Genomic DNA, 25,389 nt, shown 5'->3' with positions numbered 1-25,389 from the left:
TGAAACCCAAAGAGCTGCACCAGCCTCATCTCTCCATGTCATCCTGGAGTGACCTAGTGCCACATTCTAGCACCGAGGATGAGCTAAGTGCAGCAAATAAGACCCCCCCCACCCCCTATTTTTAGCTAAGATATGATCTGTGTAACACTTAATATGGAGAAAAAGTCTTCATGTGTGCCTTAAGATCCCTTTCCATCTCATAACATTTCATTTCTCATAATCTCTCATTCATGCTTTATTTTTTTGTTCTCCCATACACACATTTTCTGTTCCCCTAAAGGTCATACTAAAAAAAATCTGTTTGGTTTTGTTACTTTGCCTTGCTCCAATCTCTAGTCTGGCTCACTCCATGAAGAATCGTGTCTCTTTCTTTTTTAGCAGCCCTCTCTCTCTCGTATCAATCTCAGCGTCTCTTTCTCTCTCATGCACTCATGTAATCCCACCCCCTTAAAACGCTCTTGACCCTGTTACTCGTCTCTTTTACCCGTGTGTAGGGGTTTCATACAGGGGGCCTCAGGACTTGGTCTTGTCTGTTCTGGGTGGCGGGGATCACACATTCTTTCTAACGTAATTTTATGAAGTAATTAGGCAGTTTGTTTTAAATTAATTGGAACTACATATTTCCCATCTTAAGTATTGAATCATGAAGTGGAACCTAGTGTTCCTTGGGCTCCTTCTGACCTTCGGGCAGCTCTCATGGGGGCAGAAGGGTATGGACATCCCTGAGTATGATGGAAAGGACCGCGTTCACGACCTAAATGCCAAGAATTTCAAGTCTGTGATGAAGAAATATGACGTGATGGTGGTGTACTACCATGAGCACGTAGGATCCAGCAAAGTCGCCCAGAAACAGTTTCAGATTGAGGAGCTGGCCCTTGAGGTGGGTTTGATTCAGAAATTGGCCAAAGGGGATGGGGTTATACTGTAGGTAGCACCTGGAACCAGTTTAACTGTGGACAATTCTGAAGCATGAGTTCTAAAAAAAATGCTGGGTTGTTTCAACCCAAACGTGGGACAAATATGGACAAACCAACTGCTAGGCTACATTTTTAGATTTAAATTTTAAACCGAACGGTTGGGTTTGCCCATATTTGACCCAAATTTTGACCCAAAAGCAACACAGTATTTTTTAGAGTGTAGATGTTAATGAAAATCCTTTACTAAAGATGTGTGAAAGGTGGAGAACCATTTAGAGTAAATGTAGATTATCAGATTTACTCATTTTGCCAAAATATTAATGTATATGCACACCTGTAATGACCCTGCTACTGATATCACTTATTTAGATAATGTGTGGCTAACCTTTTTATTTTAAGTCAGTTAGACATATTATTTGTGAGTTTTACACATTGCGCAGCCTTTTAATAAGAGCAGAACATATTTATACATAAATTATTGAGAATAAATGTGAAAACCATTGTTGTTAACTAATAAAAATAGTTTTCCTCTAAATGAAATAAAGCTAAAATATTGAAAACATTCCTTAAACAAACCTTAAATGAAATGAATAGTTAATAGGTTTAAAGTTGAAGTTGAAACTAAACTGAAATTATAATGATTTTTTAAATATAAATATTTAATAAAACTAATAAAAATGACAAGCACATAAGTACAAAAAAAACTAAAATATTAAATAAATACTGTAATTGCATATTAATGATGTCAAAATAAGACTGGTAAGAGCTTGTATGAAGTTCTGTCTTAATTTCAGTTTTGTTTTCTACATCTGAAGGATATAGCCAGCCATAGGTTTGTTTAGCTAATAGTCAAATGTGTTGCTGCATGAGCCATGCCAATCAAAGACTCCTGAAACCAGCAGGCAAGTTCAGCGCAACAGGAATTACTGTGTAGCTATTTATAGCAAGCAATATTTTACTTCCGGGCATGTTATAGATCTGCTCTTATGGATCATGGAACATTACATTGATAGTCAACACAACTGCATGGCCCTTGAATTTGACAAAAATATTGTAATTTGCATAGATTTATCTATTCGTGGGTGGTTGAAACCATAATTTGATGTTAATAGCCTTAGTATTAGGCATAGTTTTTGATTGCTCAACCTTGATAGAGGACAATTACTTGAATTATTTATATACACCAGAAGCTTTGCTCTAGATCAGAAGGAAAATTATACTCCACCAGAGCCAAGGGAATGTGGGGCCTGTTACACCAGCCATGAAAACACTCTGAACTATGGCATCTATGTTCAGAAAAGTGCTGATGCACCACACAGTATATTTGCACTCTGAGCATAAGCCTGGATGGGTCATTTTTCAAAGAAAAAAATATATATATTTTTTGTTTTATCTCAGACTCAGTATATTTTAACTTGGGTTTGTCGACAGGCCCACATGGAAGTACTAAAACTAATGTTAAAAAAGATTATGTAATGTACTGTAAAATAACATTCCTAGCATTTTGAAGCTTCAATATTGATATTTTCTATTTATGTTTAATACCAGTACAGTATGTAGGGCCTGAAGGACAGGGCCAGGGGCTAAATCATTAGTAACACTGTATTAGATTGCGTAAGAAGACAGAGATTAGCCAGCTGTTGACAACAGTGTGGTTAATGTTTACTAAAATAATAATAACAATAACATATTTAATAAAGCTGTAAAAAAAGATAATACACATATTAGATCCTTTTTGTAGAACTGAAACTGTTTCAAAATTGTTGACCTTCACACTGTTATTGATCTGAACTGAACCAACACTGAAATGACTTGAGCTAAACTGCGCGATTGTCCATAAGAGCTATACAGCAAAATCCGAAATGTCTTTATAGTTGAGTTTCCTAAGTGTTTCTGCTATTTTCCTGTTTGTCTCTGTGAAGCTGCTTTGACTCGATCTGTATTGTGCAAAGTGCTATAGAAATAAAGGTGACAACTCAAAAAACCTTAAATGATCTTAAATGACAATTAGATATGTTACCTTGGCAACTAGCTGAAATAAAATAAGTTTAAGTACTGAAATAACAAACTAAAACTGAATGAAAATAAAAGCAAACTCAAGATATGATTAAATACTATATAAATACTAATAAAATAACACAAATAGTATAAAAATACTTCACATTACTATTTCAAGTCAACCTTTCAGATAAAGCTCGTTCTAACACGCCCCCACATGTCTATATCACGATGTGGGAAGATTTGCATATCGCCGCCCAAATGTTGATGTGAAGAAAGAAGGCATAACTTTTATTCTCGCTTTTGAAGCCGGCACCATGTGGAAGAGATGCTGTTTCATGTGAAAGCAAAACTACTTTGTTTGGCCTTCCAAAAAAGGACACAACTAGAAATCAGTGGATAAATTGTATTTACAACACTGTTCCAAAACAGTCCAACCCAAATATTCAGATGCGTGCAGCACATTTTACAGAGGAAGAGGACTGTTTCCTGTGAGAGTAGCCAACAACACTGGTGTCTGTTTCTATAAAGTTTGGCAATTCCAACTTTGCAAGGACAGTCTGGCGTTTCTTACTTTTATATGTAAAGGATTGGCCACTGAAGGTTAAAACGCAAGTTTTGAGCAGTGTAGAGTAGTGCTTGTTTCTTGTTTCTCCGATCACAAATGCAGACATGGTTTTATGTTTATGTGGCGCGATACGCAACACAATGCGTCAAAAGACTGTATAAGTCATTATAATCAGTAATTATGTCCCCACTGGATGCAACAAATGCCTCATTTGTAATGGGTTTTATTGGTTTTGTCTCATCATGCTGGGACACACGGCATCACAATATGTTAAGAGGGACAAAATTTCCGTCACACACTTGAGGTATTTGGCCAATCACAACACACTGGTTAGCTGGCCAATCAGAGCACACCTCGCTTTTCAGAACGATGTGCTTTAAAAAAAAAGCTACTCAGAATTCGTGCTCTGCATTTAACCCATCCAAAGTGCACACACACAGCAGTAAACACACAAACCATGAACACACACCCGGAGTAGTGGGCAGCTATTTATGCTGCGGCACCCAGGGAGCAGTTGGGGGTTCGGTGCCTTGCTCAAGGGCACCTCATTCGTGGTATTGCGGCCCAAGACTCGAACCCACAAACCTTAGGGTCAGGTGTCAAACTCTCTAACCACTAGGCCACGACTTCCTGGTAACACATTTCATTACATCAAATACACAAAAAAAATGTTTATTATAATAATTATTATTATTTATATTGTTATTATTATTAATATTATTTTCATGAAATATACCTGGTTAAGTGTGTTGGTTTATTAACATTTATAAACATTGTCCAAAATAATTTTCCAGCCATGCATTATGCAAAGCCTTTTTCTTGATAGACCATTGATATGAGGGTAATGTGTGCGGTAAAAAATGCATCCAAGCAGTCCAGCGCTGATGTAATGTTACGTGAGTTATAATAACTTATAACAGCAGGTGTGCTGTCTGGGCGTAGGAGGTTCTAGCATGAAATCTGTAGTGTTGGCTGAGAGGACTGAATGTTGGGCATAGTACTGTACCTGTCAGCGGATCCCAGAAACTTGAACGTCACCACCACTTTGCCAAAATAGTCCTGGTTGGTCTATGCAGCAGCGCTAATTATAGACGCCATAGCTGTTTGTGTGGTACAGACTGCTGTGATGCTCCATACCAGAAGATCTGCTTTCTTCCCTTATAAAAACACTTATATGCTTCCATTTACACCAACCAGCACAGGGTGCTCTGGTTAAATTTCCTTTACAAATTTTGGTTAACTTATTGTTGACATAAACATTCCTCAGGCCTATTGTAACTGAATTTTAAACTGTTTATTTAATTATCTTTCATCACATTTATGAATTGACGAATATATACTGAAGCTATGAATGTATGACTGAAAGAGATGGAGAGGTGCAAAGAGGAAGAAAAAGGGTGCATTACCCCATGGCTGTGTATTGCATTAAACGTCTCCTCCTCCTTCCTCTATCACCCGATTTTGATTTGTCATTAGCAAACTCCATCTAGATTAATTGCAAAAATCTTCTCTTGTTGACTAATGGCTTTTTCTGGATCACCTTATATGGCTGTGGTCTATTTGGCCTTAAGCCTTTAGCTGAGTTTAGCCTAAGATTTGATTAACAGACATACATCCCCCTCCCTTTAAGCTATTGCACTAATGCATAGGACTAAACTGATAGGAAAACATGAGATTATTAAAATACTAGTATTAATAAAAATAAGTGAAATATTATCCTATTATAAGGCACGGTAATATAGAGAAGAATGATCGCTCAAATATGCTAATATTATAAACAAACTGAAAGAACTTGCATTCAAACCTCAGATAGCGCATTTAAAAAATAAATAGTTGGATAAACATTAAACACTTTTTACAAATCAAATTCTCGCAAAATGATATGATCAATAAGTCCATTATTTTAAGTAATCAAATTATACAAGATTCAAAAAGAAATTTCGAAGTATAAGTCAGTTTAATACAATTTATGGTTAAATTCACCCTCGTGTTGCTCCGAACCTGAATGATTTTTTCTCTGGAAAAAAAACGATACATTGCAATAGAGAGAATGAGAATTGAAGTTTTCGAAATTTTACCATAAAAAATATAATAAACGTCAAATTAATGCAAATTAATGCACTAAATTCCAAGTCTCAGACTGAAAATGTATTTCATTATTAAAAAAAGTTTTCTTTGGCATGTTGATGAGAAAGAAACATTTTATGATTCTTGAATCATTCTTTTGTGCCAGATATCTACAATGATCAGATTAGGGGTGTGTTTCCATAGTTGATTTTGGGAAACGTACCCCAGGATGATCTGAAGGATACATTCTGATTAATTTATTGACTTGATTTGATCATGGTGGTTAATGCATAGATACCTACTTAGATATCACATAAGGAGCATTACATAAGCTATCTGCCATAACAGATCTGCAGAAGTGTTTAGCAGCATCTGAAATGTTAACTGTTCCAAGATTGCGAACATGTTGACATATGTCAACTAGTCAAATGAGGGATCTACTTATAGATATATATGAGTTAACAGCTCACTTGAGGGGAAAATTATCAGTAAATAATGACTTGAAATTCAGTCTGTTTTTCATACAAAGCTATCACATGACATCAAAAGACTTTAAATTCTGCATGCATCATGTGACATTAAACATGCTTATGATATGTTTATTCTGCTTTTTCATTCTTTTTGAAGCTTAAAGGCTTCAGTCCCAGTGTATAGTAATTACATAGAGAAGAGCATTTACTTAGCACATTGTTTGCCCTTTTGATTTGCATGGAAGAAACAAAGTCAAATATGTTTAGAAGTTACTAATATATACTGATAATTTTTGAATTACATGGATGAAAATACTCAAAGTGAGGCATGTGTGAGTATGTATAGGAATTGGTTCCACACAATGGCTGGTTGCATCTGTCACCACGCCAACACCCTGTTACTCCAGCTCAGCAGGCACATGTAGCGCTGTGATTGGTGGAAGCAGCTGTCCATCATATGGGTCAAATTTCACACCGATTTAGAAAGTGCAGGGGCAGCGCTCTTGATGACGGCTTTTATGGGTGTAAGACTGTGGACGAAACTAACCACAGTTCTTACAGCACAGCCTGAAATATCTGTGCAGGCAGAAAACAAATTTGCTGTCTGTCCTTGTCCAACACGCTGTGTTTGTACTCATTTACTAAAACCAGCTCTCATTTTGATAATAAATACATAATGGTTGTGCTGACAGGACACAAACCCTAATGATCTTAAAACAAGAAGTCACTTTACTTTAGTGTTTGCAAATTAACAGGAACTTTCCTCTGAACAGTTATTTTGTGTGAACAGGGTATATGTTAGGGAACCACTAACATGCATTTAAACATCAACTAAATCACACATGGTGTTTAACAAAGCTGAAGGACATTCAAAATTAGTGTTACTGTGATTTTTCTTTTTTTTTTTTTTTTACTTTTTTGTTGTTGTTTTGTTACACAGCTTGCTGCACAAGTCCTGGAGGATCTTGACGATGAGGACATCGGTATTGGCCTACTCGATGAGAAGACAGACAAAGCTGTTGCCAAGAAATTAGGTAAGCACATTTAAGAAACACTCAAATGTTACCATACCTATAATGTGATGTGATCTACTCCATATAAAAAACTACTTTACTACTTCTAATGAACTCATTTGCATGCAGTTTTATAAAAATGTTTAATAAAATTATGCAAAAAAAAGAAGAAGAAGAAGAAGAAAAAGAAAGCAGGGATCAGTCATTGCACCTAAAATAAAAAAAATATTGTTTATACATAACCTTAACCTAAAATGTTGATGTTTATGTAAAAAGCTTCATGTTGTGGTCTGTTTTGTCTAGTCTGTAAATAAGTCCATGTTTGTTTCTATAGGGCAGAGGAAGGAATAGGATCATTCATTTTTGAAATAGGATCAATTAAGTCATTTTGGGTTTTTTTTTTTATTGGATTTGATTGTGTTTTCTGGTGGAAATCCTCAAAACTAGTTTTTGCTGGTTTAGGATTTATTTCATGATTTATTAATTCCTCTGGTATTGATGACTTGTTCAATTATAGGATATCAGCAGAAGAACAAGCATGACCTCTGGTGGACATTTTCCCACATGGTTCTTACAGGTTTAATTCTATTTTGTGCTCTTCAGGTCTGGATGAGGCTGACAGTGTCTACATCTTCATTGAGGACGAGGTCATTGAGTATGATGGAGAGCTTGCTGCGGACACACTGGTGGAGTTCATCTATGATGTATGTGAAAAATAATTTATACCTGGTGCTGATATGTTTTTTTTTCTTTCACATTTTTTATATACTTCCTGCAATTCTTTCCCCCAACAACTTCACCTTATTGCATATTCTTTTAATCTCCCCCCTATCTAATCAACTCTTTTCCCAGCTCATTGAGGATCCAGTTGAGATCATTGACAATATGCGAGAGTTGAAAGGTTTCCACAATATTGAGGAGGATATCAAGCTGGTGGGTTTCTTCAAGAGTGAGAAATCTGAGCGTACGTATCCAAATGGGCCATGCAATGGGCTTTTTTTCCCATTTAAAAGTAAGTAATCTGTTTGAGAAGTTCACCTGTGGCCTTGTGATTTTTAGACTACCAAGAATATGAAGACGCAGCAGAGGAGTTTCATCCACACATCAAGTTCTTTGCCACCTTTAGTCCAAAGGTAATGTAATGTAAACGTTATTTACACAACCCTATGTGCTAACAGAAATCTAGTTTGACCAATTGTATTCTTATCTCATCTGCAGAACCTGGTTTTACCAAGTGCAACATGTTCCTGGATCAACATCTTTGTTGACCTTGGAACAACATTGTGATTAACCAATCAGATTTGAAGAACCAGTTTATAGTTTTTGTGAAGTTTAGGCTTACAGTCAGGGTTTGTTGCTTGTACATCAGGGCCATACATTTATCACTTTCTCTGATTTTAAGGATTACTAATGGTTTAAGTTATGTTTAGGTGTATGGTCAAGACTACATTTTTTTTTATTAAAAATGTTTTACCAGGGTCAACAACATATGTTGACCTAGGAGCACATCTAACTCGGCAAAATCAGGACGTGTCTGAAAGATCTCATCTGGATCTTTTTATTTATGCTAAAATGACTTTCTGAATCTTTGAAATGGCAGTAGCTTAACTCTGGCAGCAGAGTTTTAATAAACAAATGAACTCTTTTCTTTTTTTCTAAAACTTTACACTAATGTATTAATATTTTATGGGTGTCCATAGTGCATAAAGACTATTGCGGCTCCATAATCAGCTGTAGTGTGTAGCAATATTTAGACTGTATTCAAATGAAAAGTAAATCTGCATGAGTAGTTTTTTAAAGCAACACCTTTATTTCTATGCATGTCAAATTGCCCTGAAATTGACAGTTTCTCCATTGATCAAATCTATGTAACCACTGTTTGCAGGTTGCTAAGAGTCTAGACTTGAAGTTGAATGAGGTGGACTTCTATGAGCCCTTCATGGATGAACCCGTCGTCATCCCTGGTAAACCCTACAGTGAGAAAGAGCTTGTTGCATTCATTGAGGACAATGACAGGTGTGTTGGCTGATGTAAAAAAATGGTTTAAATTGAGAAATTAAATCATTAGTGAAAATTATTGAAAATGTCTCAACAGGCCGACACTGAGGAAGATGCAGCCACACAACATGTATGAGATCTGGGTAAGCTGATGCTGTGTCAGTCATACAACAGTTTTTTCGGTGCTTGCAAGGCAACACGATATTGCTGAAACATTCTGTTTTTCTTCTTTTTTTTGACAGTTTGCTACAATAAATTCAGCTTGAACCACTTCACATACAGAAACATTTCAAAGTTTGTTTTGTTGATAATTTCACTCTGCCATTGAGATGAATGGGAATGCTAATGGATAGCTCTCTCCAGGTATTACAGACCTCCTTGATTTAACCGTCTATAATTTAATGCCAAGGGTATGTAATGAAAAGTAAGGTGATGTAAATGTACTCTAACTGTTTTAAAGCTACACTATGTAACTGTAACCTTCCAAACCATTTCTTTATTTTACCCAAGTACACTTTGATAAACTGCTGGGACAATTTCCACAAGAAAATTGCATAAATACATCATTAGCCTGTGGGTAGAAGATGAAGATTTCTTGTTACAACAAATGAGCCATGGATCATTCAAAACGGGGAAAAAAATTGACAAACAAACAAAACAAAAACACATTTTCTATTTGTCCATCTGCCCTGAGGCGATGTCCTGTATCAGGGTTATTATGGGTAACTAAAAATAAAATGAAAACCATTAAACAAAAACTATTAAAATGACAAAAACACACCAAGAAAATTACTAAAACTTGAACTAAAATTACAATTAATATGGAAAATCTAAAAATTAAAACGAATAGTATCTCAACAATACTGAAATAGCTCTTTCCTGTATCTATGTTTAGATCAGCACATCGAACCACAACAAACCAAATTCTTCAGGAAGATGCATTTAGCTTTATTTTTTTTAACCAAGTTACAAAGTGTAGCTTTAAAAATTTAAGTATAAAAAAACCTGTAGATTTACTAAGATAATTATTGCAGAAATACATAATCATAATCTGTGAAAAGGGTCCATATCTTTCAGAAAATTTAAACACTTTACTTATGCTGCCTTGCAAGCACTGCTATTTCCTTCAGGATATAAACAGTATATTCACAAGATTATCTTTTAGAAACTGTTGCTAGACACAAGGAAACTAATGTACAGTAAATTATATTCTTAATGAAGGTTCAAAGACATTGCAAAGGTATTCCAAGATGTAATCTCATGATTTGATATAGTGACTGCAGAGCACAAGATCTTTTGCTTCATGTTCTGTAACCATGATTTTCTGACAGGAGGATGCTCTTGATGGCGAGCATATAATTGCTTTTGCTGAGGAGGGAGACCCAGGTATGAGAAATTTGTATTAAGCTGCTTATTATGATCAAGGCCACTGTCATTTAAGAACATAATACAACTTTATCCCTCACTTGAACGTGTCTGCTGTTTTCTGGGGGTCCTTGCAGATGGCTTTGAATTCCTTGAAATCGTGAAAGAGGTGGCAGAGGATAACACAGACAATCCCGACCTGAGCATTGTCTGGATTGACCCTGATGACTTCCCTTTGGTAACTCTATGGTTTTTATTGTGCTAAGAATTGTGGAATATTCCAAATATAATCCTTGTTGTGAAAGTAGATTCCAGTACATAAGCAGTGATGAGAGCGTCTCTGTGACCTGCAGCTTGTTCCCTACTGGGAGAAGACCTTCGACATTGACCTGTCCTCACCTCAGATTGGTGTAGTGGAGGTGGATGATGTAAGTTTCTCACAGTAGGATTAATCTGCTGTGTGTCCTGTCTTTCGAGACTGAGCTGTTGTATCCTCTGCAGGCTGATAGTATCTGGTTTGATATGGATGACGCTGATGACATGCCAACAGCTGATGAGCTGGAGGACTGGCTGGAGGATGTGCTAGAGAACAAAATTGATCCTGATGATGACGACGACGATGATGACGATGACGATGATGACGACGATGACGACGATGACGACGATGACGATGACGACGACGATGACGACGATGACGACGATGATGACGACGACGATGACGATGATGATGACGATGATGATGACGATGATGACGACGATGATGACGACGATGACGATGATGACGACGACGATGATGACGACGACGACGATGATGACGACGACGATGATGACGACGATGATGATGACGACGATGACGACGATGATGATGATGACGACGATGATGATGATGACGATGATGATGATGATGACGACGACGATTAAACTTGTACCATTTTACATATATTATCCAAACTAAAGTCTGTTTATTTGCAACTATCTGAATAATCAACATCATAAAAATTCCTTCATTATTTTTTGGCAGATATCACAAGGTTAAAAATTTCATCATTTAACTGTGACCTTCCATGCATATCTAGGAATGTGCTTACCATTCTCTCACCCATTGTCCCAATGTTTTATTCAAAGACCACGCTCTCTCTTAAACCTTCAGATATTCACTTTCGAATGTTGACGTCACTTCTAAATTCAAAATTATTAGCAAAGTATGTATTGCTTCCAGTTCTTTGCCATCCATTTTTTCCATTTCATTACACTGTAATTGGCCGTTAAACACACCACTAATACATTGAAAAAGAACCTGACTTTTAAGCATAAAAATGCAACCAAAAAAAATGTAAGATTGTCAGAGGGAGCAGCAACATTATTTAAGTGTACATCCATCTGTTAAATTTGTTGTTATTGTCTCAATGTATATTTGTACTAATATGTGGATGGATTGTTTGTCCCACTGTGATAGGACCTAAAGGTGCTAAGCAGGCTTTTCCTCAAGGTCATTTGTCATACCTTCTTTCTTTGGTAAGATAGGATGTGACTAATGTGATGTTAGACAGAGAAGGGATTGTCCAGCCTTCCTTCTGTGTCTAAAAAGTGCAGTAAATCACGTTTTCTACAGAAAAATAAACTTTTTTTTTTTTTTATTAATAAAGACAACTTGGTTTAACTCTTAAGTCTTAAAATAAAAACAGATTGGAATAAAGTGTTGTGAATCACAGTTTTTTTTAAATTAGATATTACAAATATGTTTACATTACAAATATGTGTTTGTAGGTTATTGTGTCAAAATATATTTCAAATATTGATTTTACATATCCAGAATATGCCACTGTTTTTCTTTTCTATTTTAGCATAGTGTCATGCCGAGGATACAGATGTTCATACAGCAGCTGATGCTTTCGATACAAAAGATGCTACCATCTCACATAGATATTGCAAATGTGTCTCTGTGATATTATTGTGTGTTTTTTTCTAATTTTTGCCTCATTATTCTGACTTTTATTGCATTCCTGTTCCAAATGTGGCACTTTCCCCGAACAGGATACATTCATTCATTACTTTTTCATCAAATGGTCAGTATAGGAAGTCAACTTAAGGAGGTCAAAATAATTTTTATATTAGCTGTATAATTTTGTATTATTTTTCCATGGGGAATGAAAACTTGGCATGAAATGAAAATTAGCCCTATTTTCTAAATGATCATTCTATTCTTTTTGTGATCAAATTTTGACCTTTTTGATGTTTATTCAAAATGTCATAACTGGATTTTCCAGTGAAAACGACATACTCATCAATTAATCCGCTTAAACCCAGACTCTCGTTAACCCTTTGCGTTCATGCCTCCATTTTTGAGTGCAACGCCTATATCTAAAATCCCATTAACAACCGATGAATAGAATCATTTTTCTTTTTCGACTTGAAGGGAATATCTGGCCATTTTTTATATACGTTTCATAACGAAGTTAATTTTTTAACTAAAATATATGTCAACATGCAGTGCAAGCGAGACGAAGAATGGACTAACTTTCTGTAAAGAAACAAACTTTAAACAATGGATATTCTAGAATAAATGACACCATTATATGACAATATTTTGCTATCATTATTAGATGATATTTCTATCAGGAGCGACTTTCTGGATTTGGCGCCACCGGTTATACGTGCATACATCATTGTGTCAGCAGACACGCCCATTACTTCCATCTTAGCCATGTGGATATGACCACAAACGACTGCAAGACCGCTCCGTTTGCTTTTCCATTGTGAATATAACTGTGCATGTTCAGACCACGAGCACAATGTCCGAGTCTGTGTGCAGGTTTCAGGCCGAGGTGGCAGCCGTTATGGAGGTATTACTAAAGGTGGCCGTCGTGGAGATAACGAAAGTTTTCGAAGGACGCGCATTGGATTGCCATGGCTGCACGGTCGATAGAGAAGCTCAGATCAAAGAAAACCTGGTGTGTGTCCCTGACATCAGGGCTCATATGGAAAGTGCATTGACTGATCTCTCTGAAAAGATGGTTTGTAGCGTCGGCGTGCAAGTAGGAGAGACACTGCTGTCCCTCCATCAGGGTATGTTTGTCTGCGTAAACAACAGCCACTTCTCTCGCTGTGCACGTCGCTTGTTTTACTTCCACATTTGTTGAATTCAACAGGAGTGGACCGGAAGTACGGGCTATCGTATGTGGCAAGTCGTAGCATTATATATTCCTTAAAATGAACTAGTATAAATTTTTTGTTACTGGTATTTATTTATTTATTATTATTAGTTGATTATTAATATATAGTGGCTGGTATAGTTTTCTTTTCCTAGTAACCGTTCATTAGATACTAATCTTTTTGTGCTATTAGCCAGTGGTGTTTAGTTACATTTTACTAGGTTATAAAGTACTAGTACTTAATTACTTGTAACTTTTTGGACCAGATATTAGACCTACGTTTTTATATTTTCAGTAAAATTTCTTTATAGTGATATTCTAAATATTAGTTAAAAACAGCAATGCAGAGAGAGTAAATGCATATTGACAATTACAATTAAATAGTTACTTCGGTATTGAATCTGAAAATGTATTATTTATTATCGGATTGCTTGAAATAACAAGTAACAAAAATAAGTACTGTTTAATTTTAAGGTATAGTTGGTTTGCCATACTTTTAAAAGTAGTTGCAGCAGTCGGTTGAAGGATAAAGTCCGTCTTTGCAGCAGTTTAAATTTTGCAGACCATTGCTTTGTTTTCATGCAAAAATGCAGTAATTTGTGTGTGCAGCCTTTCTTAAATATGAGCAATAAGTAATCATCATATGACATTTTTATAGTCAGAATGTTTTGGATAGACAAAGTTTGTTAACCAGTGTGTGTCTATGGTTTTATTCACCTGTTCATGTAAAGCAGAGCTGGTTCTCAGACATTTGCACCTTTCAAATTCAAAACTTTAAAGGATTTTGATTGAAAGGACAGTGTGCTCTTAAAACCCTAAATAATGTGCTTTAAGAAAACCTGCAGCACTCATTCACACAGACCAGTTTTCTCATGTTTCTGAATTTTATAATATATTGTGTTCTTTCCCACACCCCATTCAGATCCGTACATGCCCACTGAGAGAGACGAGATTTGTCTGCAGGAATCCAGAGGAGAGGAGGGGCTTTCTCCCTCTGAAACTCTCTGTGAGGAGTCTCCAGAAGCTGTGGATTTGCAATGCATGGTTGACCTTCCATGCACTATCTTCAAAGAAACTGTAGGTGGCGCTGATTTTTTAACTTTCTCTTAGATTTGTCGACTTGAATGCAATAAAAAAAAAACATGAAATTCAAGATTATATATATCAATAATTTAACAACACATTGACATGTTCACAGTTCTTTGGTGTCTTTTATTGGTTAGATGACATGGAAGAAAACGGATAAATCTTTTTTAGTGTTTTATTTTGACTTTGTAGCTGGACGTTTAGTCCACATTACATTCATAATTGTGTTTTAGAATCAAATTTAGTAATAATTATTATTGTTGTAACTAATTATACAAATGACTACAGAAATATATTACTATTGAAAGTTACAAGTGTACTGTCAAGTAAACGCAATTTCATAATAATTACACTTCAAATTTCAATAATATTTAATAATTGTGTCTTAAATTCTTCACTGTTCAAACCCTCAAGCTATTTAAGATTTCAAACCTTGTGCTTTTATTTTGCAGAATGTTAGGAATTATGTTGGGAGTGTGGAAAAAAAAAGTAAACCTAGTGCACAGATTGCATTTTCAAATGTGAATAAAACTTGCAGAACATGCAGAGATTGAGCTCACTGCATTTAATTAGAATTTGAAAACATTGGATTATGATTTGCCTGCGCTTTGCTCTGAAACAAGCAGCACATAAGACCATACAGTTATTTAAATCACAGACTTTAATTTGATAATTATTAAAGCTATATTGCAGTTATATGCGACCCCATTCATTTATTTTTGTTTTATGTTGGATATCATTTATAAGAAGTTTTTCATCATCTCATGACCCCCCCTGCAGTCCCCTCACGGAGCCCCATTTAGGAACCATGACTTGAGTACAAATTGATTAATATAAATGTAAAAAAAAATGTTCCTCTAAAAAAATCACAACAGTTGTAATATGTTAATTTAGTCATTTCTGCTGCTTTTCACTACTGACCAAGTCAGTATATTTATATATATATATATATGTGTGTGTGTGTGTGTGTGTACAGTAAATATACAATGTATTATTTCCTGTTTTAGGGGATTGGCAGAGAAGACGGCTTAATTCATGAAGCCCAATGGCCAGATGACTTAAAGAAAACAGAGATAATTCAGGAAAATGGTATGAAGAAACCAGACATGCTTGATTCATAATCATTTATATTTAAAAAAAATAAATATAAAAAATTTTACTGTTTGAAGCTAACCAACTATACTAAACTACCCTAGTTAAATACATAAATTGTAGTTTTTCATTCTAATATATAAATAAAACATTTGATGCTCCAGTAATTTAACGTATTATTTACCAAAAAAAAAAACTAAATAAAGAAAATGTAACATTTTTGTGAGAATAAAATATTTCACCCCCCCCCCCCCTTTTTTTTTGTATTTTTAGGTCTTCAGGAATCCTTTTCAGACTCTATAGTAGATCCAGAGTCTCATCTGTTCAGCTCCGTTTTAGGTAGCATTCCCAGTGCAGACCTTTCCACTGACACTATGTGCCAGTGGGACCTTAGCCTTATGGAAGTCAGTTCTTTGCCGTCTGTTGAAAAGTCACCTCTCATAGAACCTCCTCAATCCAGCAGAACCCCAGCGGAGGCCACTGAACTCAGCCAGGCATCAGGTGATAGTTCTGCCAGTGCGAAGAAGGTGCGCTTCCAGCTGAGCCAAACACCGTTCGATTGCAAACTGTTACGGCCTTGCTCTGTGCAACTTGTCAACCTCTTGAAGCCATCCAGTGAACAAAGGCTAAACGGTTCCAACAGAAAATGCTTTTCTACACCCAAAGACCTGCGAACCCATCAGCGTGTCCATACGGGACGTCGGCTGTGCTGCTTTAAAGAGTGTGGGAACGGCATTTGGCGTCTGCAGGGTGTCCTCATAAATGGAAATGCTTATGCCTGCAAGATCTGTGGCAAGAAGTTCAAACGCAAGAAGATCCTGAAGCGTCATGAACGATTTCATACAGGTGAAAAACCATATTCTTGCAGGAGGTGTAAAAAGACATTTGCCCTGCGGAAAAGCCTGCGAAGACACGAACGCTTCCACACTGGAGAGAGACCACACGTCTGCCCGCACTGCAGGAAAGGCTTCCGTCTCAAAAACAATCTGAAGGCTCATCTGCGCTTTCACACAGGTGAAAAGCCTTTCATTTGCAACCTGTGCTCAAAGGGTTTTAGGATCCACAAGAACCTTGAGAAACACAGGCTCGTTCACGCAGCGCCAGTTAGCTTTATAACTCTTCAGTAACTGACAAACGTTGTGTGTGACCTAAACCAAACGCCATATTTCTACCTCACATCAGAACCACTGTATCCAACCGTAAATCTAGCACACAATGGCAGGAAGAACGTCAGGGTGACTAATTTTGTGGTCACCTTTTCTCTGTGATATCATGTTGTAAATGTTTTTTTAAAGTGTTTCTGGACCGTTTTCTTCTATTGTAATCTTTGCCCTCAGCTGCATCTGTACTAATACTATACAAACGTTTTATTCTTCATTAGGTTCTTGCCTGTAAGAGTAACACACCCAGGGCATTTACAGGGTGCAGTCATACAGTCCAACACTAGTAGGCTTGACTGATTCTCGCTTGATGTAAATACTAAAATCATAGTTCTAAGATGCTTTTTAACTTTTAGTCTTTTTTTTAAAGAATGTTTTTATCTTCCGTCATAACTGTTTTAATGACCTAAATCTTGTCTGGACCTGTTCAAGTGGGTTTATGTGTGGTTGAACACTGGAGATGATTGGAAGCTGCAGGATTCACAGCCTTGTAATCATTTTTTAAGCGATTTGTACTTTTATATGTATTTTTTTTTTTTAAATGTTACTATTTCTTAGCAGCTTTGTTCACTTTAAGCTTATTTTTAAAAAAGCTAAAAAAAAACTTTAACTTTGTTAGAGACACTACTGCTCACATTTTCCCATTATTATGTTTTACACGTACTTTCTTGAATTTAATGTGAGATCATTATTTGGAGCAATCAAACATTTCACTTGAAATCTTCTTAAATTGCCAGAGAGATTTTTTTTTTTTTTTTAAACAAACGTGAATCTTTGTTTTATTCTTTGTGTTTTTAACCAGCTATGCTTTGTCACTCGTATGCTTTTAGTTTGATATAAAAATTTAAAAAAACAAAAAAAACATCATGTAGTAACTTAGATTTGTGAGTTTATAACCAACTAAAGAAATTGTTCCACTATATTTCCTGTTTTTCCATTCCTCATAGCCACTGATAAACATTTCAGTTTTCTTTTTGAATAAACAATAACCTTATATCTTTGTTTACTGGGTTGATTTTTTATTTTTTTTTAAATCGAGACCAGTTATGGACATTGATCTCAGTCAATTGAGAAGGTTTACTGAAGAAAAACTGTTCCACAATTCTAATGACAAACATTTAAGCTAGCAAATTTGAGAACGATTCCAGATGAAACTTTGAGAGTCTTTCCAGTAGTGATACAAATGCATTTAAGGAGAAACAACCTTGGGATCTTTAAAGGAACAAATACAAATGTTTTTTTATTCACCATTTAAAGTAACCTTGCAGTGATTATCAAGATCAGGGTTCCTAAACTTGGCTTTGTGAAGAATATATTGATGAAAAGCTAATAATTAAATTATATTTTTAATAAAATACAAATTATCTTAAAAAAAAAAACACGATAAAAATATATTTTTGTTACTTTTGTTAAATGGTCATGTGACTATTAACTGAAAATCATTAAACTATAAACTTGTCAATTTAAAGGAAACAAAAGGTCTGTGAATCATATTTAACAAGAAATATGCTGTGACTGAAAAAAAAACCTTATTTACTACTTGTTTACTTATTTACTATACTATACTCAGAATACATGATTTGAAGACAATAGACAGACACTTTTTTTTTTTTCGTTCAATGAAAAATACTACAAACAAAGTGGTCTGTTAGCAATGACTTCAGAATCTTAGTCCATTTTGGCTGCCTTTTATTAATACTTGAATCATTTCTGTAACACAATCTAAAAAAAAACAAAGAAAAGAAAGCATAACGAAGGCAAAAAGATTTGATATGAGAGCAATTCTGAACACTGATCTAAGATACTGTCAGTACAACATGAGAAAATTGCATTAAACAAAACACAGAATTGCAGAATGATAGCATTACTTGTTGAGGTTCACTAATACTCATTTTTCATCATAATCAAAACTACTGCATTTGAAAATTAAAAACTTCAGATTTTGTCCCACTTTAACTCAAATCACTAGTAAGGTAAACTAAAAAATAAATCACTGGACCAGAACTGAGTGGAAAAAAATAAGTTCCAAATAAAGCACAATCACGTGGGTCCTTTTCTTTTTCAATGTGGAAAACAAACATGTGGTTTTTCCACTGCTTTTTTTTCACACCTTAGCTATTTACAACAAAACACTAAACCTTCACTCGTAAATCCAGTAAAATTCTGTCGTGTTCTCGTATAAAAAAACACATCCAGGCATGTTGAGACCCAGATACAGCAGGATTTTCATTTATTTGACGGTGGCTGAGTTCTGGCTCTTGATTGAACACCAGGCCATGAAAATATCCCTGTCAAGACAGCAAACATTGACACTAGCATGGGAATATGACCATATAAATAAAAAATTAATTATGCATGCAAAAAAAAACAAACCTGCAGTGTGTGGCCACACATTCATTGCTGCAATACTCCTTATCCCAGTCTCGACTCTCCACAGCAGGGTTTGTACACCCAGCTCGGACACAGAGATTTGAAGAGGAGGCCTCCGGAGCAATGCTTACCTCCACCTCCATCTGAAAAACAAGGGAGAGAACATCTCTGAAGAACTCTTTGCTGTGTGCAAAGAGAGGATTTGTTTTTGATCTTTAAATCGTTTCCTGTATGGATGTTACTAATAAGTTAAATTACAATAGATCTGTTAATGGTAAAAGGATAGTCACCAAAAAATAAAAACTCGGTCATCATTTACTCAAATAGCTTCAGTTCCAATTGACATTCACTGTTTTTTTTGGTTCATACAATGGAAGTAAGTGGGAACCAAAACTGTTTTGTGACCATTGTTATTGAAAAAGTCTTACAGAGATGTTACAGGGGTCACAAGGAGTAACTTCCGGATTAAGTGCCATAGTATTGTTGATCGTTAAGTAAACCATCTACAATACAGGACTGTCAGGAATGACATCACGCACAGGTGTTGGAACCACATAAGTTTGTGATGCTGTATGTAAATATGTTCATTTGAACTAATGTTTCAGGAAACACAGAATTGTGGAACTAAGATCATAGCTGGCTAACAACACTTTTGGAAAAAGCTTTGGAATTAAAGTGCCAGGGTAATTTTTAATTATGGGAAAAACTAACCTCTTCGGGTTCCTCCCGAATCACTGTCTCGTCTGTCCCAGTGACCAACTCCTCTTTGGGTTCTTCCACTTGCACCTCAACAGGGGTGGGATGCACTGAGGCTGAGATGGTGGATGTGGCAATAACAGGATTGGCACTTGTAGCTGTAGTAACAATAATCGGTGTAGACAGGTCGGAGTGTAAAGAAGCAGGCACAATCTTTATCTGAAGAGGTGGAGGTGGTGTAGCCGTGACAGCCAAGGAACTTCCTGGCCCTCCACGGGGCTTGGCCTGAAGAGGTGGTGGAGCTTGGGTTTGTACCATCTGCTGCAGACGTGGTGGAGGTGGGGTGCCCTGCATCTGCTGCAGCGGTGGAGGCTGTCGTCCGGCAGCAGCCGGCTGCATGGCTCGCAATCCGGCCGGGATCACCGTCACCATGGACGTGGGGATCTGGTGGATCTGAGAACCTCCCTGCAGCATCTGTTTGGAGATGATGATTTTCGTGACAGTGGGGGTCGGGCTGGGGGAAGGGGTCAGGGGCTGGCCGAAAGCCAGGGGTAGAGAGCCCGTGCGGGAACGGGTGGTGACTTGAGGCCCGTCGAGGATGATATTGGAGGCGCAGATGTTAGTGATGGTGTTCTGCTCAGGGATGGGTGTCAGCCGTGGACGAGCAGGGGCAGCAGGAGCAGTAGTGACGGGACAGGGGACAGAAGGAGGAGTGGAAGGAGTGCTATCCTCCACCTCAGTAGATGACTGATGAGAAACAAAGAAAGAAATAAGACTAAAAATCTAAAACTCACAGAAGAAGAACCAGAAACAATTCACTCACTTTGGAAAGCTGATTTGCTCTGTAGGCTGCTAATGCTTTCAGATACTCTTTCCTGGCTGCCTCGGTTTTCCTCTTGTAAACCTGAAATAAAATCTACATTTAATTATCGGAATCATACATTTCCAGATACAATTCCTTCTTTTAAAGCTTCTGGAGAAGAAATATTTGGAAAAAGAAGATGCAATTCCATTGTCAGATTCTGAAATGACGTAAAAAAAAAAAAAATAATTCTTGCATACAGTGTTTACACATAATTTTAAATGACTTTGCAGTCTTTTTAGACATAACTGCATTTCAATAATTGACCTTAAGTATATATTAATCAATGGTGAGTTTGAGGTGGGACAATCTGTTTGTCCAAGCAATGGTTGACGGTCTAATATATATATTTTTTTAATGGACAACTTTTGTGAAGTTACTGCTACTTTTGATTAATATTATGCATACTTGATGTCAAAAATATTAATATTAAAATGACTGACCCAAAACCTTAGCGGTAGTGTATCTTTTAAGTGGACTGCATTTTTTGCCGTTGAAAAACTATACTCCACCTGTTTTTGCTCTTCTCCAAGACTGTCCCACATGGATGCCACTATCTTTGACACTTCTCCGAATGTGGCGTTAGGGTTCTGGCCTTTAATGGCTGCCTGGGTGTCTCTGAAGAACAGAGCATAGGCTGACACTGGCTTCTGTGGCTCATTGGGATCTTTCTTCTTTTTTCCTTTTTTGCCTCCGAGTGTTGCTCCTGTGTCCAGTGTAGTCAGAGGAACCATGGCCGGTTTACCGCCCACCCTCCTCACCACAGCTGGTAGAGCAGAGGAAAGCTGGTTGGAACCAGTCAAGTTGGGGAGGTGCGATATGATGGCCGGAGAGGTTGAGGAGGAGTCTACCAGCATAGTTTTCTGAAACACAAATGGGGAGATGTTACAAGATGGAAAAAGAAAGAAAATGTGCCTCCATTTAAGCCCATAACTAAAAGACTGACTTGTCTGAAGTCCTCCATGTCTTCATCCTGCAACGAGCCAGTAGGGGATGGTGTGGCTGACAGGGGTTGTTCAGGAGACTTTGACACACTGGCTCCACCACCAAGGCTGAGCCCCAACTGAGCGCTTAGATCTGAATGGTCAATGGTGGTGAGCTGGTTGTTTCCCAGGAGACTATGGTTCATGTCATTTATTGGAACATCGATAGTCATGGAGGAGGAACTACTGAAATGGGAGCCAACAGAATGCCCAAGATCCTTAAAAAAAACAGGACAGAAAAAAAAAACTCATTATCTGGTGTGCCAATCTACAATTTACTCCATATCTCATTACATTAACAGCCGTTCAAATGCCCATTCTTACATGCTAAAAACATGAACATAAATCATCACTGATAGAAAAAGAAAAGCTTACCACACCCAGAGTTGAGCTCAGTAGAGCACTTCCTCCCGGCTGGTTAATCGCACCAATACTCAAGTGCTCTATGCCCTGAGATGATGGATTCATGAAAGCAGAGGCAAAAGAGGGATCATTCCCCCCTACCACAGGATTACTGGCAAGACTACTTCCAACTCCAGAAGTACTTGAGCTCTCAGCCTGTTCGGCCAGTTCTCCGAAGTGGGCCTCCACATCCTCTATGGTGAGCGCAGAATCTGGATCCAAGGAGATTGGTGGAATTTCAAACTCTTCATCACCCAGACAGGGCGTGTAGAAGGTTTTCTATAATAATAATAAAAAAATAAACAAAACAAGTAATTTAATATATAATGGTATATAATTATAAAACATATGCAAGTAAATATAAAAATACATACACACACACACACACACAACACCGATCAAAAGTTTGGGATCAGAATGATATTTTTATGTTTTTTTTTACAGGAGTTTCTTATGCTCGTCAAGGCTGAATTTATTGGATCAAAAATACACGGAAAAAATATAATATCGTGAAATATTATTATGATGTAAAATAACGTTTTTCTATTTTAATATACATTATAGATAAAATATAATCCTTCAGAAATCATTCTAATGTGTGGATTTATTATCAGTTCTGAAAACTGTTTAACATTTTTTTTGGAACCTGTGATTCTTTTTTTCAAGATTCTTTGATGAATAAAAAGTTAAAAAAATTGCATTTACTTAAAATAGAAATCTTTTCTTAAAGTATACTACAATTAAAATGTTTTAAACAAATAATTTCAAAAATTATTTAATTTGAAAGATTAAAACTTTTTATTCAGCAAGGATGTGTTAAATTGTTAAGAAATGATAGCAAAGATTAATATTGTTAGTAAAGATTTATATTTTGAATAAATTTTATTGGCAAAAATTAATCATTCTAAAAAAATCTGCATATTATAAGGATTTCTTGAGGATCATGTGACACTTTACACTGGAGTAATGGCTGAAGGAAATTCAGCTTTTCATCAAAGAAATAAATTATATTTTAAATGATATGATAATAGACAACATTATTTTATATTGCAATAACATTTTGCAAGATTACTAACAATTAAAGATAATTTATTCTGTATTTTTGATCAAATAAATGTAGTCTAAGCATAAGAACATTATAAGTCTTACTGATCCCAAGCTTTTGACCGCTAGTAGAGAGAGAGAGAGAGAGAGAGAGAGAGAGAAACTCTAGAATTTATAATATAGACCAGCTAACTGTTTTTGTAGCACTACCTCAGATGACCAATGATGACCAGGTCCACTGATGGTCAGGTATGATTCATTGCCACCTGCAAACTAATAAACGGGATAAAATGTGAATTATTTGTACTCTAACATTTTAGATCAAATGTACACTAAATGACTGCAATACTTAAAGTATACTTCATTTAACTAATATATTTTACTGCACAGAGGTGCCAGATGTACCTTGTTCGCTGAATCATATCCATTGTAAGACGAGTTATCCATGAACTCAGAATCAACATGTTGACCAGTCCCGTCCGAGAGATCCGAGTAAAAATTCAAATCCATAATGATAATACAAGGAATAAATAAATGGATGAATTAAGTCTTCTGTATCTCTTGATATCAGAGGAGCGACCGACCTTGTAACAATCCAAGAGCAACAAATAACAAAACAAACAAACAAAAATAAAAGAGTCATCTAAGAAGAAAAAATGCTATTCACTAAAAGAAAAGAACCAGCACCATGTTCTCGGTATCGTCCAGCATATGGTTTGTGTTGTTCGACTGAATAATGCCAATAAACCTCATTAGACGATCCAACACGCAGCGGTAGTATGACCAGATCTGTTTATATATATATATACATATATAAACGTTTATTAAGAGTGGTAGATATAGGCTTACCAATTTAGCCAGCCAGCAGCAGCTAACGTTAACTGGCTAAATGGTGCTAGTTCAGAGATGTGTTTCTGTTAAACCCAACATGAGGAGCTTTCATTCATATCGCAGGCCGCGCGGAGAGACTTCTGCTACGTTACTTTCTATGTGTAATATCCAACGTCTCATTAAATACCACTATAAACTCTATATTCTTAATACATATTCAAACTGGATAATGAAGGTTTGATTTAGAGCTGTACTAGCAGACATTTGCTGCAAGTGCTAAAAATAGACCGATTCGATCGGTAATCTGCTACGTTTGTCTGTTTGCATTCACAAGTCCGATTGATCTTCTTCTTCTTTTAGAGTTTTATGGCGGTTGGCAAACAAACGATAGGTGCATTCCCGCCACCTACTGGCTGGAGTGTGGAGCATTGATGGAGGAGGAAACACTAAATCATAAAATAAATAAATAAATAAACTTCTAAATCCTGTTTAACACAATTACTTTTTAAAAGTATGTCATTAAAACATTATATATTTTATAATGAATCAAACCATTATTCAGCAGTTTTAAGTGTAATAATTTCTATCCCTATTTATTTTAATTCTTCCAACAGAAATGCTCTTTCATTATCATAAGCGGAACAATTTAATAGTACATGCTCTACTGTTTCTGGTAATCCACACAGAATACAGTTCCAAGACTCATGCTTATTCATTTTATATATAATTTTATTTTTTAAAGCAGAGTGTACAATGCGAAGTCTGGTAATGACTTTTTTTATTCTCTTCTTGATTTTGATAAAGATGTCTTCATCTCTCCTCCTTATTCCAAACTTCTTGCCATTTCATTTTTATTGCTGTTCTAATTTTAGCCTTAACTTCTTTGCTTAGTGGAATATTTATTTCTATCTGATAATTTTAGCGGTTGTTTTGTGCAACTTAATTTCCATCCACTCCAACATGTTCTGGAACCCACAGGAAACATCTTAATTTCCAGCTTATTCACTCTATATATACATAAAAGAATTTCATACAAAATGTCTTGCCTTGAACATCTTCCACTGATAAAACTTAATGCAGAGAATGAATCTGAATATATCACCGCATTCATTGGTCGAGTAGAACGATTAATCGCACTCAAGTTTAAATAACAGTTTCCTGTTTTAACTCTTCACGGTTTACAATTCAATTCATAGCTTTCAGTTACGTGACCAACTCTGGAGGCACCACACAGCAGTCACATATTTGTCTCATACTAAATAATGGTGGTCAAATGGTTTAACCATATGCAGGACAAAAATGTCAATGGCTGAAG

At 36.2% G+C, this 25,389-nt stretch overlaps 3 protein-coding genes across 6 annotated transcripts; 2 read left to right on the top strand and 1 right to left on the bottom strand.

The window, feature by feature from the left end:
* The first annotated feature begins 467 nt into the window (after positions 1 to 467).
* Positions 468 to 12,092, top strand: LOC132154715 (calsequestrin-1-like). 3 transcript variants are annotated; one of them, XM_059563374.1, is made up of 12 exons: positions 468 to 880; positions 6,961 to 7,054; positions 7,637 to 7,737; positions 7,886 to 7,997; positions 8,093 to 8,166; positions 8,919 to 9,049; positions 9,129 to 9,174; positions 10,363 to 10,417; positions 10,534 to 10,634; positions 10,750 to 10,824; positions 10,898 to 11,004; positions 11,092 to 12,092. In XM_059563374.1, exons 1-12 carry the CDS (start codon positions 644 to 646, stop codon positions 11,315 to 11,317), a joined length of 1,359 nt encoding a protein of 452 aa, XP_059419357.1. In that variant the 5' UTR covers positions 468 to 643; the 3' UTR covers positions 11,318 to 12,092. The 3 variants fall into 3 exon arrangements, with proteins under 3 accessions (XP_059419357.1, XP_059419356.1, XP_059419355.1); XM_059563373.1 differs by having other exon boundaries at positions 11,083 to 12,092; XM_059563372.1 differs by having other exon boundaries at positions 469 to 880; positions 10,898 to 12,092.
* Positions 12,093 to 13,049: 957 nt separating this feature from the next.
* Positions 13,050 to 17,880, top strand: LOC132154714 (zinc finger protein 502-like). Its single transcript, XM_059563371.1, has 4 exons — positions 13,050 to 13,462; positions 14,471 to 14,625; positions 15,642 to 15,723; positions 16,000 to 17,880. The coding sequence occupies exons 1-4, from the start codon at positions 13,189 to 13,191 to the stop codon at positions 16,851 to 16,853; spliced, it is 1,365 nt and encodes a 454-aa protein (XP_059419354.1). The 5' UTR covers positions 13,050 to 13,188; the 3' UTR covers positions 16,854 to 17,880.
* A 678-nt stretch (positions 17,881 to 18,558) lies between these two features.
* On the bottom strand, positions 18,559 to 24,418 carry LOC132154712 (TOX high mobility group box family member 4-A-like). Of its 2 annotated transcripts, XM_059563370.1 has the most exons (10): positions 24,093 to 24,418; positions 23,649 to 23,827; positions 23,454 to 23,516; positions 22,173 to 22,478; positions 21,761 to 22,015; positions 21,327 to 21,677; positions 20,776 to 20,856; positions 19,968 to 20,699; positions 19,260 to 19,399; positions 18,559 to 19,174 (listed from the first exon to the last, which is right to left on the bottom strand). In XM_059563370.1, the coding sequence occupies exons 2-10, from the start codon at positions 23,751 to 23,753 to the stop codon at positions 19,117 to 19,119; spliced, it is 2,091 nt and encodes a 696-aa protein (XP_059419353.1). In that variant the 5' UTR covers positions 23,754 to 23,827; positions 24,093 to 24,418; the 3' UTR covers positions 18,559 to 19,116. The 2 variants fall into 2 exon arrangements, with proteins under 2 accessions (XP_059419353.1, XP_059419352.1); XM_059563369.1 differs by having other exon boundaries at positions 23,649 to 24,417.
* Positions 24,419 to 25,389: the final 971 nt, after the last annotated feature.

This window comes from Carassius carassius, chromosome 12 (genome assembly GCF_963082965.1).
Source record: "Carassius carassius chromosome 12, fCarCar2.1, whole genome shotgun sequence".
In the NCBI taxonomy this organism is placed as follows: Eukaryota; Metazoa; Chordata; class Actinopteri; order Cypriniformes; family Cyprinidae; genus Carassius; species Carassius carassius.
This window is presented reverse-complemented; position numbering and strand designations above follow the sequence as displayed.

What these genes read in the sequence shown, in the direction of transcription:
- LOC132154715 (XM_059563372.1), top strand. Translation starts at nt 644, where the DNA reads ATGAAGTGGAACCTAGTGTTCCTTGGGCTCCTTCTGACCTTCGGGCAG. An exon ending in AGCTGTTGCCAAGAAATTAG is followed by an intron (nt 7,055 to 7,636) that starts GTAAGCACATTT and finishes TGTGCTCTTCAG; the next exon opens with GTCTGGATGAGGCTGACAGT. An exon ending in ACCCTGATGACTTCCCTTTG is followed by an intron (nt 10,635 to 10,749) that starts GTAACTCTATGG and finishes TGTGACCTGCAG; the next exon opens with CTTGTTCCCTACTGGGAGAA.
- LOC132154714 (XM_059563371.1), top strand. Translation starts at nt 13,189, where the DNA reads ATGTCCGAGTCTGTGTGCAGGTTTCAGGCCGAGGTGGCAGCCGTTATG. An exon ending in ACTGCTGTCCCTCCATCAGG is followed by an intron (nt 13,463 to 14,470) that starts GTATGTTTGTCT and finishes CACCCCATTCAG; the next exon opens with ATCCGTACATGCCCACTGAG. An exon ending in AGAGATAATTCAGGAAAATG is followed by an intron (nt 15,724 to 15,999) that starts GTATGAAGAAAC and finishes TTGTATTTTTAG; the next exon opens with GTCTTCAGGAATCCTTTTCA.
- LOC132154712 (XM_059563370.1), bottom strand. Translation starts at nt 23,753, where the DNA reads ATGGATTTGAATTTTTACTCGGATCTCTCGGACGGGACTGGTCAACAT. An exon ending in GATATGATTCAGCGAACAAG is followed by an intron (nt 23,517 to 23,648) that starts GTACATCTGGCA and finishes CCCGTTTATTAG; the next exon opens with TTTGCAGGTGGCAATGAATC. An exon ending in TGAGCTCAACTCTGGGTGTG is followed by an intron (nt 22,016 to 22,172) that starts GTAAGCTTTTCT and finishes GTTTTTTTTAAG; the next exon opens with GATCTTGGGCATTCTGTTGG.